Source organism: Hemiscyllium ocellatum, chromosome 9, assembly GCF_020745735.1.
Source record: "Hemiscyllium ocellatum isolate sHemOce1 chromosome 9, sHemOce1.pat.X.cur, whole genome shotgun sequence".
Classification (NCBI taxonomy): Eukaryota; Metazoa; Chordata; class Chondrichthyes; order Orectolobiformes; family Hemiscylliidae; genus Hemiscyllium; species Hemiscyllium ocellatum.
Window position 1 is genome coordinate 87,600,588 of NC_083409.1, and position 17,478 is coordinate 87,618,065.

At 39.1% G+C, this 17,478-nt stretch overlaps 1 protein-coding gene across 8 annotated transcripts in view; it reads right to left on the bottom strand.

The window, feature by feature from the left end:
* Positions 1–720: 720 nt before the first annotated feature.
* The window catches only part of ptprfa (protein tyrosine phosphatase receptor type Fa), a 462,130-nt gene continuing 445,372 nt past the window's right edge, over positions 721–17,478 (bottom strand). For all 8 annotated transcript variants that reach the window (XM_060830552.1, XM_060830548.1, XM_060830551.1 and 5 more), the window contains 5 exons: positions 14,503–14,629; positions 12,578–12,703; positions 7,357–7,511; positions 6,113–6,248; positions 721–2,143 (listed from right to left, as the gene is read on the bottom strand). In XM_060830552.1, the coding sequence (XP_060686535.1) occupies positions 2,075–2,143; positions 6,113–6,248; positions 7,357–7,511; positions 12,578–12,703; positions 14,503–14,629 (613 nt within the window). In that variant the 3' untranslated portion in view covers positions 721–2,074. The remainder of the gene's footprint in view (positions 2,144–6,112; positions 6,249–7,356; positions 7,512–12,577; positions 12,704–14,502; positions 14,630–17,478) is intronic.

Below are 17,478 nucleotides of genomic sequence, written 5' to 3' on the forward strand. Positions count from 1 at the left end.
GCTGACAGCACTTGGAAGTTCTCCCAGCAAGATGCAGGAAATAAAGAGGAAATAAAGTTGGCAGTCTGATCTTCATTTGAAAGGTTGGAATTGAAATAATGGAGAATCATGAGTCTACGTATGCCCCTAAAATGTGTCATATGAATGGATCTAACTTCAGTTCCACTCCTGTGATAATAATATTCAGAAGATTTGTAGCTCAGGTTAAGGTTCTGGACGTAAGTTTGCTCGCTGAACTGGAAGGTTTGTTTTCAGATGATCAGGCCCTCAGAGAAAAAGAACAGGAAATGACATCACACAAAATGACATCAACAACCCAAGGAAACCTCAACACACAAATAGAAAGCAAGTCAGAACAACGGAGGCTCACTGATGATGTTACCTAGTAACGCGACAAAACGTCTGAAAATGAACCTTCCAGCTCAGCGAGCAAATTTACATCCATAATTTTCATTTTCAGTGAAGTCAATACATAAAACAAGTGTGATCACAATATTACATCTGAAAATCATCGAGTTCTCATCTCATCACTCTCCTCCCAACTTCACTTTTTAAATTTGTTTTTAATCAGCAATGGCCATACTTTTCTACTAAACTGCTTTTGGTAAATTTATATTTATATCTGCATGCAGACCAAAATGGAGGATTGATGTTTATCATAGATGGAGCTTTAATTTTCAAGAGTGGAATAAGTAGTAAGAATTCCCCAATGAAACCACGTTGTATAAAACCCGATTATTCAACTTTATTAACATCAAGACTTTTCCAATGATGATCTCATTTATCAACAAATAGAAAACAGACTGTGTATACAACAGAGTAACCCCTACAGCACTATGCATACACAAGGTAAAAATGAGCGTGTTCCGAACAATTCAACCTTTTCAAATCAGGTTACAGTCGATATCATTCTAATTGATTATATTTGGCATTCATCCACCACCTTCCCCAATTCCACACCCAGACACCCTACTGCAACAGCTCCACAGAATAACAGTTGATTATCCAATCACAGGACTTCCACCCACCATAATAGCTAACTGGAAAATTCAGGCTATTGGTAAGGAAACGCTTAGCAGTCTTAACTCCCACAATAGTCAAGGTAAAACAGAGACCAACTGGTCTGATTGGTGACAATTAAGCGTTGCTGCTCCCAGTTCTTCTCTGGGCAGGTGATTGAAGTTTGTAGCAAGGTGCGCTGCAGTGTTTACATGAAGTTGGTTGTGATCCAGTTTAAATTTATCTCCAATAGACTGGCAGATTATTGGGTATTGATTACTTTTTCTAACATTTTTATTTTTTTTAAAACAAGGAAAGGATCAAATCGGTCATATTAAGAAACTGTACAAAACCAAAATGCATCCTTGTTTTTTTTTATTAAATTCATCTAACAGCACCAGGCTCCTGCTTTATTCAGTATTAATAGTTTTGTATTGTACAGTATCTGGAGAGAAGACACTTCCATATAAGATTAAACTTCAGTTTGATTTGTCTATCCCTAGGAGTAGATACAGCAGCTATTATCAGAACAGTGGTTAAGATTCCAGTCACCCCGGATTAAATACAGAGCTGCACTAAAATGGGCAGCTCTGTTGCAAACATAAAGAACCCTTAAATCAGCAAAAAGGAGAATATAAAAACTTAACCAATTATAATAAAATTAAAAAATGCATTTACAGCACAAGGAATTCTGTTTTGCCATTGAGCAAAACAATTTAGCTTCAGAAAAAAATACCAATTTTAATAAAAAGATTTATAAAATTGTTGATGGCACCCCTGTTAAAGCCCAAAAAAAACTGATGCATTATATTTGAGCTAAACTTATAATCAAAAAAGGAATCCCATGTAGATTGAAGAGGATTTGAGATGTGTAAATTATTACCATATTGGTTCGGAGTTAAAACAAGTCAAATTAGTTCCTGATAAGTCCAAGAACCATGATAGATTTCTGAGTTGCTGATATCATTACACCTTGACAACTCGCTGTATAGGATAACCAAACAATGATTTGATATGGCTCAAAAAATTATTTTCTGGGTCCTGAAAGTCACAAGTTCTGATTGGGTGATAGAAGTTACGTTGCATAGTGATCAAAGCTTCCAAGGTACTCCAGCGCTGCTCGGTAACATAACTGGTACTGGTCCTGCAGACAGAGATTAAACATTGTTCAATAAAACTGTGTCTTCTTCATTAAAATCTGGATTCAAATATTTGCTTACATGAGTGATTAATATATAACATAGTGGAATTGAAATATGACCACCAAACATCTCTTATTCCTGATGAAGGGCTTATGCTCGAAACGTCGAATTCTCTATTCCTGAGATGCTGCCTAACCTGCTGTGCTTTGACCAGCAACACATTTGCAGCACCAAACATCTCTAAAAAGAAGTGAAAGTCATTATGTTTGATCCTGGGCAATACTGGAGTAAAGGTTGCTGTAACGCTTATAATGTCACTCACTAAAGGCCAATGTTGAAAATGCAAAGTCCTGAATTTCAACAAGATTTCATTGGTCTCACATCATAACAGCAGTGTGAAGTGCATATTGACTATTTTTCAACTTTTTTCACATAACAAATTGGATACCTAACAAGTACCACAGATACCAAAGTTCCTTCCAAGTCAGATTTTATTGCAGATTGTGAGAATGAGTGAAAAGTATCATGGTTGGTGTATTACTCAAATTTCTGCTATGAATAGCATTCATAATATTCATTGCAGTTCTGATTATACCCATTTTGATAATAGCATAGCTATAGTAATCATCAAGACTTCAGCTAGCAGCTTAGGACTATGAATTTACACTGATTACTGCATCTGATATTTGCACTCAGAGCATGTTTCCCTTCATTTTTAAGAGTTAATAAGATTTTACTCATCAATTGATTAATGAAAAACAATCCAGAAACCTTAATGAAAATTGGTAGAAACATATGCAAAAGCTCTGTCTGGATATCATAGGGGAGAACTGGACAGACACAGCCAGGAATCAATTGTCGATGATTTCAGAGCTGAAAAATGTGTTGCTGGAAAAGCACAGCAGGTCAGGCAGCATCAAAGGAGCAGGAGAATCGAAGTTTCGGGCATAAGCCCTTCTGAAGAAGGGCTTATGCCCGAAACATCGATTCTCCTATTCCTTTGATGTTGCCTGACCTGCTGCGCTTTTCCAGCAACACATTTTTCAGCTCTGATCTCCAGCAGTCCTCACTTTCTGCTTGTCGATGATTTCAGCCAGGACCTATTTCCATGTCTGTTATCTATTCTTCACAGTCTGCAACATTGAACAGGCTGTTTTGAAGTTCCCAAAACCATTAATTCAGCCCGTTCCTGCCCATTGGACTTTTCAATTTCTATCTTGTCTCTATCTCTCCCCACTTATCCAGTCTTTATTCATCTATATCTCTGACTTTCCTGATGTTCTCGTCATTTTAACAGTTTCCTAGAACTTTTATCCGATTCATCTCTACCTTTGTCTCTGGACAGTCGAAAAGCTCACCTCTTCTTCCTAGAATGGAGCTCCAACCAGTCTTTATCCAGCACTACCTTTCTCAACTTGGCTGTTTATATGTACATTCATTTGTCTTAATTGTTCTCCATTTCTCTTCCAACTGCACTGTGGTGCTTTTGACCAAATTAGAAAATTGTACCAACTCAGCTTCCAATTTTCACCTTAACATATTCCATCTCCATCTGACTTTTTTCCTTTCCTTGACTTGTGTGTCCATTTCTAGACAAAGTTAAAAATCACACAACAGCAGGTGATAAGTCCAACAGATTTATCTGGAAGCACTAGCTTTTGGAGCGCTGTTCCTTCATCGGTTAGCTGATGAAGAAGCAGCGCTCCAAAAGCTAGTGCTTCCAAATAAACCTGTTGGACTATAACCTGGTGTTGTGATTTTTAACTTTGTCCACTCCAGTCCACCACTGGCTGCTCCACATCATGGCTTCTATTTAGAGTCATAGAGATGTACAGCACGAAAACAGACCCTTCGGTCCAACTTATCCATGCCGATCAGATATCGCAACCCAATCTTGTCCCACCTGGCAGTACCCAGCCCATATCCCTCCAAACCCTTCCTATTCATGTACCCATCCAGATGCCTTTTAAACATTCAATTCTACCAGCCTCCACCACTTCCTCTGGCAGCTCATTCTATACATGTACCATCCTCTGCATGAAAAAGTTGCCCCTTAGATCTCTTTTATATCTTTCCCCACTTTATCCTATCCATGCCCCTCAAACAATTTTACAAACAACACTCATTCTAACCCCAATGATTCCCACAATTGACTTGTCCACATTTGAGAAAGCCCTGCTTGCAGTAGGGACTCTTCCATTCTTCTTGTTTCTTCTTTTCTGTTGCATCTGTTTAGATGTTAAACCTTGCACTTGAGTACTTCTGATCTGCATGCACTCCTCTCTCTGTGCATTATAATTGATGGGGCTGTCAACTGTTTCCATTCTAATTTATGCACCTGCTCTAAACTCTTCCTTTTGTTCTGGAACCATTAGAGATTTCCACTTGTCTTGACTTTTTGACCCTGTAGTTTCTGTATTCTTTTAATTATTCTCTGTCATTTTAGTCACCTTCAGCACAGTGCCACCATGGAAAATATCTTCCTCTTGCCTCACCTTTCACAATTCCAAAAGGGACTGTTTCCCCCAATGACATCTTGGTTTATTCCACTTTCACCCATCTACCCTTCCTTTTTCCACAACCCTTCTGCATGCAAGTGCAGGAGATGTAACACCTGAAATTCTACCTCCTCAACTCAGTTTCCAAGTCCCAAACACTCCTTCAAAGTAAAATTTCTTCCCATGTAGTTTACTGTATTTACTGCCCTGAGGTGGTTTCTTTTACAATAGGAAGACAAAAAGCAGACTGACTGATCGCTTTGTGGAGCGCTTCCATTCATTCAGTTCACAAATGCGACTGAGCTTCCAGTCACCTGTTAATTTTAACTATCAGCCTTGCTTTCGTTCACCTGCACATGTAACATTCCAATAAAGTTCAAAGCAAACTCAATGAAGAATGCTTTATCTTTTATCTGTGAACTGATGATAGTTGGATGTACTGGTAATGACTTTGTTGACCTACGCAGAGTATATGGGCAGGATTTAGCCTGAAATTAGTCATTTCAGTGTTACTTTTCATGGGTTTTCTCATGCTATTGTCTGAACCTTGATTAATTTTCAATGTGGAATGCTACATTGCATGCCATCTGTCCACAGTTGGGAAAACCTGCACTTTCCGATGCCAATAGTATGTTTGAAGCCCAACCATGCACTGGCCAAGTTTTGACAGTCCTGAGTTGCTCTTCACTGCGCACACAGTGGGAAAGCACGCACAAACCAATGCTTTCAGGCCATACAGGTGGAATGATTGACAAAACATTACACACTCAAGTGCACAGTCTTGCATCTATTGCTGTTAAGTACCAAGTCACACAGCTAACCCATCCTTTATTACATATAATCTTACAACCCTGTCTAAGATAGTGCTGGTCAGGGTGGAATGCTCTTCGGAGAGTCAATGCAATCTTGTTGGGCTGAATGGCCTCTTTCTGCACTGTAGGGATTTGATGATTTAATTACATATCGTACAAACATTTTAATTCAATATAAGGATACCATTATCTACAGAACATAGAACAGCAGCAAGTTTCAGCAAATAATACAATGTCACAAGTTTGACGGTACATTTAAAATATCAACCCTGTCAACATCTCTACCAATTTGGAAGGCAAAATTTATCTTGGGCACTAAAACCCAATAGGTGAAATCGTTTTGTCTGGAATACAAGATTGATTGATGGTGAGCCTTTTGTGTTACTGTCCAAGTCAAAATTCATCTGATGGATGCTAGATAAATTCCAATGAACGCCTGCAGCGAAGTGTATGACCAGAGAAATCTGGACCTTTCACTGCTTTGACAACCCTGGCAGCTGGACTGGACTCTCCCAATAAGATTTCTACGTATAATGTCAGCGTCATATTAATAGAATATGAAAAGATAACAAGCAACATTGACATTGCTACAAGCTATTCTTAAGGTATTTAGCATGGTACATTTCTAGTAGCTTAAGTAAAAATCAATTAAATATCTCACCTCTGTTTGAACCATGGCAGGCCGTTGTGTTCGTAATGTCTTCACTGTTTGAAACATGTCCACAACTCCCTCGTACCTCATCCGTTCCAGCACAATGCTCAGGGTAATGAAAACACCAGTTCGACCCACACCAGCACTAGAACAGTGGAGAATCTTTTATCAAATTTTTGTGTTGCTATGCATTTAAAAGATTTGTTGAATTCATTTCTCGTGCACTAACTCTTTATGGTGCAGTTGTTCTTGACTCAGGAGGATAACTTGAGTTGTGAAATTATCTGACTTGCAGGACTCAGCTCAGTTGATTGGCATGATCTTTGCTCCACTGAGGGTGGGTGCCAGTGCAGGTTACAGTTAGGCCCAGCATGCCCAGGAGCAGATTTCATGTGACTCAGTGTTCAGCAACATTCCTTGTAATTTTTTTTTGTGTGTGTGGATCTCCAAGTTCAGTAAGTGTCAGCATGCTGATTGTTGTGTGTGGTGCAATGTCAGAGTGGCTGCATTCACATAGTCATGCAGCTTAGAGGGAATATTGGTGCTAAGGTGTAAGGTGGGGCAGGTTAAAAAGAACTGCCTCAGATCTCTGGGGCTTCATATCAGATGTCTGATTATAATTTTGACCTTATAGTCCTCACTGTCCTGTTGCATCCCCACCCATTTCCAATAGTCCCTCATAACCTCCATGCCAACATGTAGTTCTTCCTTGCTCAATCACCCAGTATACACTTTGCACACAACCAATTAACCCAAAGTAACAGTGCCATGTCTGAAACTATTTGAGAAAAACAAAATCTTGGGGAAAGAACTGGTGTTCCTCCAGACTTACTAAACTATCAAACAGTTCACTTAAATGATCAATAACAGAAAATAAACATTGTGATATTGACAAAAAGAGAAAAAAATCTCACAAAGGAGGTCAAAGTGAGGTCTGCAGATGCTGGAGATCAGAGCTGAAAATGTGTTGCTGGAAAAGAGCAGCAGGTCAGGCAGCATCCAAGGAACAGGAAATTCGACGTTTCGGGCAGGGCTTATGCCCGAAACGTCGAATTTCCTGTTCCTTGGATGCTGCCTGACCTGCTGCTCTTTTCCAGCAACACATTTTCAGCTCACAAAGAGGTCAGTCAAGCAAAGTCTACAGTCCTTTCCAGTTGTGTAAGAAAGATTTCAACAGAGATATCAATTTGTCATGGAAATATGCTTGGCTGTAATTAATTTCATCATCATTATGAAAAGTGCTGACTGCTTACCTGCAATGCACAGTGATAGGTCCATCCTGTCCAAACTGTTCCTTAGTCTTGTGTACTTGACCAATGAAATCAATGAATCCCTCTCCTGTTTTTGGCACTCCTTGTTCAGGCCAATCAGTGAACTGGAACTGCCGGATTGTTCGAGACTGACCATCCTACATTTAAAGTTAAAAGTAAAGATTAGAAATCTTTTGGTGTCTAAATGACATTTTAATTGAATATTTTCTCTTACAATGGAGGAATAATGGAAAAAAAGCTATAGCATTTCTCCCTCAAGAGGACACACATCAATGTAGAGAGTAAAGCCAAAACATTGTGAACCACAAGTGAATTTAATTACCACTTTTACTACTGATATACTTCCATGGTGCTGGAGATAAAGAGATAGGCACAGAAAGTGTTCAAGGACAAGAGGAAATCGGTTAAAACCATAACCCTCTACTACAATGTATTGTCAAATGCTTGCAAACCTATTTAAACAGATAATTTTAAGTCTCCTAAACTAATTTACATAGGAGTAGCCAACTTTGTTAGATCAAAATAAATCTGAAAGTATAGAAAGAAGCAATTTGATCTATTAGGTCTATCTATGCTGGCTTATTGAACGAGCTATCCAATTAGTGCCACCACTTACAGTTTTCCATCATAGCCCAGCAAATATTTTCCTTTCAAAATGCATGGATGATACAGTAACTCTAGTAATAGGTAGGTGTGCTGTCTTACAGATCATTAAAGTTATTGTTGCAAATCTAAAAATGCATTTTATCCTTATTTAGTTTTTTATTTTTAATAGTCAAAAAAATGAAGCAAATAGGGAAAAGTAGAGCCCAATAAATAAGCTAATTTTTTTAAGGCACTTGAACAGTAGTTTTTAGAAGGCACGTTTGAGAAATAGAGACAACACTAAGATGGGTGGTTGATAGTGAAGAAGTACAGGATGATATAAATGGTTTGGTTGAGTAGGGGTGCAGGGGGCAAGTGACAAATGGACATCACACCAGTGAAGTCTGAGTTTATACATCTGGATAAGGCAAATATCCAAATTACAGGGGACATGAGGAAAAACATTTTCATCTAGAAAGTGCCGAAGGTCTGGAATGCGCTACCCATCTTGGTTGCTGAGATAGAAATCCTCAACTTATTTTAAAGGAACCTGGATCTGCACCTGAAGTGCTGTGACCCGCAAGGCTACAGCGATGATGGTGCTAGTTTATTCAGCTAGCAGAATAATTGGCATTGAATGGCTTCTTTCTCTGCTGTAGCTTTTCTATGGTTCTAACACAAACTTCAAGAAAACAAGTGGAATATCTAAGAGGTTATCATTTTGCTAAATGATAACCACTTCACCAGCACCACCTCTATGGCCTCATTGCTAGTTTCAAATGTAATACACGTTTCCATGGTCAAAGGATAAAGCTAAGCTATTTCAACAGAAAATGACGTTTATGCCTTTTGTGAATGGTGTGCACACCACAAAACCGTGGCATAGAAATACACATTTAAAATATTACATCAGCAAGACAGTATTGTGAACTACATCAACCTCTGTCTTTATATATTTATTTTGCAACCTGTGTTAGCAATAATATATTCTGGTAATTGCGTGCAGTATATTAATTTTGTCAATTATGTAAGGCGGCAAAATACAAAGTATTGATGATGCGAGAAATCGAAAAGAAACACCTGGACCTACTGAATGTAGATAACAATAATAAAGGTGTTATCATTATCAAAACTCTTCAACATACAGTACAACCTGAAATTATTGATCTGACGTGCACATATCTTTGGTCACGATTCTTGATTTAAAAAGAGACAACTTGCAATTCTCTTCTAATTGTTGGAACAATTATGTGAATTCTCAGTGCAATAAAAGGAGTCAAAAACTGGTTTTTCTATTCATTGGATGTGGGCATTGCAATCAAGTCCAGCATCTATTGCGAAAATGGTAATTTTGCAGTCACCACAACTGATAACTTGTTTTTAACTGAATTCAAATCCATCAATTTGAGTGGTGGGGCTTGAACTCCATACAGCAAAACAATGGTACACTGACATTTCAAAAGTTCCCATTCATTCACTTAGTGAACATAATAAGTGAACATTTAATCTGAAAGCAAGGATATTACAACAACAAAGTTAGAAAGGGTGGATTGATTTCTTTCTGTATCCTATTCTTCCATTGGCCATAACAATGTTTAAATTTGAAAAGGGAGCTGATAATTGCCAATTATATATTAGACTATATGAAGCTCAGTATCAGAACCAAAGTCATTCAGATTCCTCAAGTTGACAAATAAAAAACTAATTTATTGCAAAAAACCTTAGCTCAAGCAAGAATGCAGTATTTATTTAGAGATTTGTTTAAAATATGTAATTATGTCCAACTATGCTTCTTGAAAAATAACAAACATATTCCTCCAGTTGTAGGGAAAAAAAAATAAGATGACACCCTGCAGTTTGATATGTACTCCGGCAACGAAATGTTAAATTGAGAAAAACAGAATTATTACATTGCCCTAACTGCAACTCTGCAACCAAAATCACTTTCCACACAGGCTACTGGCACTGAGGCTCCTTTTTCTGGGGACAGTGATGTAGATAGACTTCTCCTTTGAGAGTTTGCAGTACTGAGGTTTTCTGGTGCATTTTCAACTGACAAACTTTGATAAGGTTCCCCATGGTAGGCTCGTTCAGAAGGTCAGGAGGAATGGGATACAGAGAAATTTAGCTGTCTGGATACAGAATTGGCTGCTCGACAGAAGACAGCGATTAGTCGTGGAAGGAAAGTATTCTGTCTGGAAATCAGTGGCGAGTGGTGTTCCTGGGCCTCTACTCTTTGTAATTTTTATTAATGACTTGGATGAGGAGATTGAAGGATGGGTTAGCAAGTTTGCAGACGACACAAAGGTTGAAGGTGTCGTTGACAGTATAGAGGACTGTTGTAGGCTGCAGCGTGACATTGACAGGAAGCAGAGATGGGCTGAGAGGTAGCCGATGAAATTCAACCTGGATAAATGCAAGGTGATGCATTTTGGAAGGTTGAACTTGAAGGGTGAGTACAGGATTAAAGACAGGATTCATGGCAGTGTGGAGAAACAGCGGGATCTTGGTGTGCAGGTACATAGATCCCTAAAAATTGCCACCCAAGTGGACAGGGTTGTTAAGAAAGCATATAGTGTTTTGGCTTTCATTGACAGGGGGATTGAGTTTAAGAGCCGTGAGATCTTGTTGCAGCTCTATAAAACTTTGGTTAGACCACACTTGGAATACTGTGTCCAGTTCTGGTCGCCCTATTATAGGAAAGATGTGGATGCTTTGGAAAGGGTTCAGAGGAGGTTTATCAGGATGCTGCCTGGAATGGAGGGTTTATCTTACGAAGAGAGGTTGACTGAGCTTGGACCTTTTCATTGAAAAAAGGAAGAGAGGGGACCTAATTGAGGCATACAAGACAATGAGAGGCATAGATAGAGTTGATAGCCAGAGACTTTTTCCCAGGGCAGAAGTTGTTAACACGAGGGGTCATAGTTTTAAGCTGTTTGGCGGAAAGTATAGAGGGGATGTCAGAAGCAGGTTCTATACACAGAGAGTTGTATGAGCATGGAATGCGTTGCCAGCAGAAGTTGTGGAAGCCAGGTCATTGGGGATATTTAAGAGACTGCTGGACATGCATAAATTTGAGGGTTTGCACATTAGGTTTACCTTACGTGAGGATCAATGGTTGGCACAGGCTGAAGGGCCTGTTCTGTGCTGTACTGTTCTATGTTCTATGTGGAGTCTCAGAGAAAAAGGAGGGCTTAGGTTTTGTTTTCTTGGGCATTTCCTCCCTGATTTTGTTCAGAGCCAATATAATTTTACACCCAAAACTGGGTCATGGGACCACTCCACTAAAGCATTGCAAACACAGTAACAGCATCCCCTCTAATTTTTTTTTCAAGTGCGCCGAGGTCAGTTCCCAACAGCGACTTCTGGAACTGGATGTCAATGAGCATGCACATGGAGGGAATGTTGCTCAGCGACTCCAGTTAAGTAGCATGTGTTCTTTGATGCCACAGCCAGTCAGTGTCCTTTGCTTTAAAAAGAGTTATTTTAACAAGTTTGAGATATATATAAATCTGGTTGATCATATTTTCAATTAATATTTTAGAAAATGCATCTTCATTACATTTCCACCCACTGGAGAAAGGAAAGCTTCAGAATACTAATAGTTTCTTTGCATAAACTTTGAAAATACAAGTTTGATCAGCATAAATCTCAACAGTTGCTTAGCACACACTGTAAAGATAATTATTTTCATTTATACTCTTGCATATGTGTCTGCAAAGCCATAATAGCTTAATTTAACAAAGGCAGATGGGATTAGCAGAATTCAAATTTCAGGATGCACCACAGCTTGTCAAAGACCACAAGAAATTAGAGTTGAGAATGCAGCCCAGCCCATCATGGAAAACTGTCTACTTTTTCCACTGCCTCAGGAAAGCAGCCAACATAATCAAAGGCCCATCCAACCCTGATTATACTTTCTTCCACTCTCTTTCAATCAGACAAAAGATATGAACTTTTAAAGGTATATACCAATAGATTTAAGAACAGCTTTTTTCCCATCATCAGACTTAGGAACGGATCTCTCATGTATTAGAGTTGATCTTTCTCTGCACCTTCTCTCTCACTCTAACATTATATTTTGTATTCTGTTCTATTCCCCTGTTGTATTTAGATAAGGTATGATTTGTCTGGTTAGCATGCAAAACAATACTTTTTACTGTATCTCGGTTCATGTAACAAGAGTAATAAATCAAATCAAATCAAGCACTTAATTTATTTTGCAATGTTCTCAAATGAAATGAAACATCTCTCCACATGCCTCTCTTCAAATTGTGGGATTGTTTAAGCAAACTTAAACAGCTCTGCACCTGACCCTGAGTTGAGGCAAATCTCTTCTCATTACTACCTGTTCAGGAGCCACAGCAAAAGGCTAAAGAGGATCCTACCCTCTTAGTTAATGTTTTTCAACTTAAATAGTTATTCCTATCTTCTCTCTCTCTCTCTCGCATCTCCTCTTAATAACATCTTTCTCTCCAAGTTATCTTTATCTCTCTAGCTAATGGTATTACAAATTAATACTTTAGACAAAACATATTTGTAACAGTGAATCACATTATTACTATGTACACAAGAATAACATTAAGGAACATTAATACGACTCACATCCCTCACTTACCCTGGCATCTGTTACTTTGAACTCCCGCAGGATATACTGTGGCATACTGTATTCAGCCATTGGATCGACTACAAAATATTGATACCGAGCAGAGCGCTCTGCTGGCCAGTACTGGTGGCACTTTTCCTGGTGAGAATAAACGAATGAGTCAGCAACACTGAGCATAATATATATAAAACCTCTAAACAGTAAAATAAAAATAAAATATTGTGGATGCTGGAAGCCCTTGAGTCCTCCCCTTCTTTGGAGTAAGTGCAAGAGTCATTAGACTCTGTTAACTCTATCCACCGATATTGCCAAATCTGTTTTAAGGTTTTCAAGTACAGCACAGAAACAGACCTTTTGGTCCAACTCATCCGTCTTGACCAGATATCCCAACCCAATCTACTCCCACCTGGCAGCATCCGGCCCATATGCCTCTAAACCCTTCCTATTCATATACCTATCCAGATGCCTTTTAAATGTTGCAATTGTCCCAGCCTCAACCACTTCTTTTGGCAGACCATTCCACACATGCACTACCCTCTGTGTGAAAATTTGCCCCTTAGGTTTTGTTTTTATATCTCTTCCCTCTCATCATAAACCTATGCCCTCTAGTTCTGGACTCCACCACCCTAGGGAAAAGACTTTGTCTATTTATCCTATCCATGCCCCTCATGATTTTATAAACCTCTATAAGGTCTCACCCTTCAGCCTCTGACGCTCCAGGGAAAACAGCCCCAGCCTAACCAGTCTCTCCCTATAGCTCAAATCCTCAAACCTTGGCAACATTCTTGTAAATATTTTCTGAACCCTTTCAAGTTTCACACCATCCTTCTGATAGGAAGTATTTTCAGGTTTAATTTAATCTCTAAACAGGTAACACTACACCCTTAATTTATTGCTTCAAAAGCTGGTTAAAATTTTACCTTTTGTATGAGAGGATCAGAGGAACACTGGTATCTAAGCCATAAGGACAGGTGGAAAAATGGTTAAGGAGGCACATGGTATACTTGCCTTTATTATCCGAGGCATAGAGTTTAAGAGCAGGGAGGCTATGCTGGAATTGTATAAAATTTTGGTTAGGCGACAGTTACTGTACTGTGTGCAGTTCTGGAATCCACAGTATAGGAGGGATGTGATAGCATTGGAGAAAGTGCAGAGGAGATTTAGCAGGGTGTTTCCTGGGGTGGGGAATTTCCATTATGAAGAAATTAGTTTACTTATAGTGTGGAAACAGGCCCTTCGGCCCAGCAAGAAGGATTGCATAAACTAGAGTTGCTTTCCTGAGAGCAGATGAGTTTGAAAGGGAACATGATGGAGATATAGAAGGTTATGAGGGGCATAGATAGAGTAGACAGGAAGCAACATTTTCCCTTGGAATCAATGGAGGGATCAGTGACCAGGAGGAGTAGATTTAAGGTAAGGAGCTGAGGTTTTAGAAGAGATGTGAGGAAAAACCTTTTCACCCAGAGGGTGCTGGGAAGATGAAACTTACTGAATGTAAGGTTGGTAGAGGCAGAAACCTTCATTTAAGCAGAATTTAGATCTGAACGTGCAATGCCAAGGCATACAAGGCTATAGACTAAGTGCCGAAAAATGGGATATTAGAACAGTTAGGTAGTTGTTTTTGACTTGCACAAATATGATAGGCCAAAGGACTTTTCTCTGTGTTGTAAATCTCTATGACCACATTCTAGTCGAAAGAGGTGTTACAATTTGGTTATACACATTCAGTGTCAGATGGCTCTAAGTTTAATTCTATATTTTTGTTTTCTTTCTTTACCACCTCACTCATCTAAAAAAATCATTGTCAAGTTCAATCCTGGGACTTGTACTACTATTTACATGATTACAAATGGAATACCTTAGCTAATAACCAGCAAATGACTTTCATTGTAAATAATTTCATTGTACAGTTGGGAGCACAAAGGCAAATTACTTACTCGACCCATCTCGCGCAATTTTGTGAGCATTACTACAATTGTGGAATTGTGCTCCCACAGCATACGCCAGAAATCTTCTGTGGTCTCTGCCAGTGGTCCCTGTGTGGCAATATAAGCTTTCTGCTGCCTGTTTATTGAGGAAACATATGTAGTTTTCAGAACACACATTTCTACATTCCAGTTATTATTTAAAAATTAGCAGAGATATGCACATTTCTGATGAAATTAGTAACTTTACTGCAACAATATTTATTTAAATCCCCCATCCTTTGCCATTCCATCCTCCCAAAGCGCTCCCTTTTATGCTATGCTCAAACCATCCCTTTCATCATATCATCCTTCATTCCCAACCTTCGTCTTATGTCATCCCCTCCCCCTCATATTATCCCACCCCCCATTTAGTTGTTCCCATGCTATCCCTTCCAACGCAATTTACTCTGCATGCTGCCCTTTTCCACTTTTTCTGGAGTGCTTTGTATTTGATGAAATTGTTATATAAAACTGTTGGTCTTCACCTGTTTGCATCATATCAGCTGTTATGTAATATTTGGGTGCTGAATGCACCCATGAATGCCCACCCAATAAACCCACCAGCAGATTTCACTCTTAGACTGAATAATCAAAAGGGTTTGAACAGGCAAAGCTGCATATTGTTAAGGTAGATGGATGACTGAGGAATTTATTCCTTCCAGCATGTGGTCTGACTTTGCCCACAGGACAGGGAATGTAATGGTCTGGTCATTACCTTGTAAAATAATCTAACTGAGACAAATAAAGCAATTAAAAGGAGACTTTCATGTTAAGCTCTTTATAATTGCAAAGATTTGCATAATAAAGTTGATATTTTCCCCAATCTAATCAAATAAAATTACCCAAACAGTTAAAAAAACAGTCAAGCAAGGCCAAACCTTAATAATTCAAGATCGATACATATGACAATGTAATTAATTTGGATTACTCGTTCTGCCAGTTAATATCAGTGATAAAAAGGAGAACTAGCTGACACGTATAATAAACCGAAGTCTTTAAACTGTAGTATGTAATGATTTCTAAACAGTGTCAAGGTGTGACATTCATATTTAGTTAAAATGACATATACAATAAAAGTTACAATATTCAACCAAAATAAAACAAATAATTACAAAACTGCAGAAAAAACAACAGCCTAATACAAATGCCCAAAAAGAGCTAGCTTCCAGTTCTTGGTCTCGTAATCAGTCGGTTACAGGGTGTCTGCTTCCACCAGATGTTCAGACAGTGACTTCAAGATCCCTACAACCCTCTGGGTACGGGCAGGTTAGCCCAGTTGGCTGGAGGGCTGTTTTTTGATGCAGAGTGATGCCAATGGCGCGGGATCAATTGACACATTGCAGAAGTTACTATGAAGGTCCCACCTTCTCAACCTCACCCCTCACTTATGGCATGTTGATCCTCAGACATCATTTGGCATTCCCTAGAAATTGAATGCAGTTGGAAAACTGCTTGAATATTCATGACTCACTGGGATAGCATGCTGGAAATTCAGCCCTACTATTTCTGCAGTTGTCACAAAAGGTAAAGATTTTAAAATAAGTATACAAAATTCCCCAGTCTACCTGACCTTTAGAACCAGGTTGATAGAGAGCTTAGGCCAAGTACTTACCAAGAATTACTATTTATTGCAAGCAAATATATCCTAACTACTGGTAAACTGTTATAAAACACCAGCATATAACACTACCAATTAAAACTCTAATCCCCTAAGTCCCTCCTTCCAAGCACACGCATGAAAGACAAACAAACAAAAAGGGAAACATTGGCATGGATAGAGGAAAACTGGAGGAGTTCGGTGGTGGCTTCTACTTACAAGTTGCTGAGAACCTTATGATTCTTATATTGGCCAGAATGTTGCATTTTAGTTGTCCGTCTTTGGCTGGTTCCATTGATTTGCAAGAGACACAAGATGGCTGGTTCACTTATAGAAAGGTCCCTGACTTATCAATTAAAAGTGACAGCTTACAACAAATATTGAAGGAAAGATAAACTGGTTTTCTTCAAGTTTAAAATGGTGTAGACTGCAAACAACAGAGACAACCTCTGTACTGATGGAGATGAAAATACTTCTCTTTATCTTGTTCCCACCCCAAGCTGTTCAGTCACTTGAGCACCAATTACATGACTGTTGGCAAGCAAGTGGATTCTGCAATTGATGTGGTCACTAGTTCATAGACTAATCAACCGATTGTTGCCACCCAGCTGCATCTGTTACATAGCCTGTAATGAATGCAATAGAGAGTGAAATGGTAAAGGTAGGTTTGGGTTGGAAGGGGTTGGAGTGCCAACAGGCATTACCTTTCAGATATAAACCACTTGTTACTCAGCCAGTGTGGTATCTTCACCAAATTGGTGTACATGCTATGACCAAAATCATGGTGGATCAGAAAATAGGGATGTTGAAGGTCCAGTTCCACAGCTTGAAGTGGTCAGGGATAGCTTTCAAGCATAGTCCTGGCACAGTGTGCTATACCACCTTAGTGTGGTGTGATCTGATGATCAGAGCAAGCAACAAGGCAATGTGAAAGGTACTGGGAACTGGAAGATGGTAACAGTCTCCTGAGGGAAAGGGTGAGGACATTCAAGTGGAAGGACCTCTTTGCGTAGAAGACAGAGTGCAACTGCATTGGGTGCTACAAGGCACACAGGACCTGAGTGACATATCAATCTTGTAGATGAAAGCTGAGTACAGAGGACCATCAATGAATGTCAAGATCAAGAATGCCAGTATTTGGTTTGAATGATGTTTGTGAACTGCAGCCTGTTTTCAGTTCCTTTGTGTGCCTTTTTGCTGGCTATCAATTAAAGCTCATACTTGGATTTGTCTGAATGCTTGCCTGATCATATCATTTCGGTCAATGACTAGATCCATGTGACCAATGGGTACTGGGGAAGCAGTGGTAGATACTCAGACCTGATCTACAGACTTAAGGTTTTCAGGAA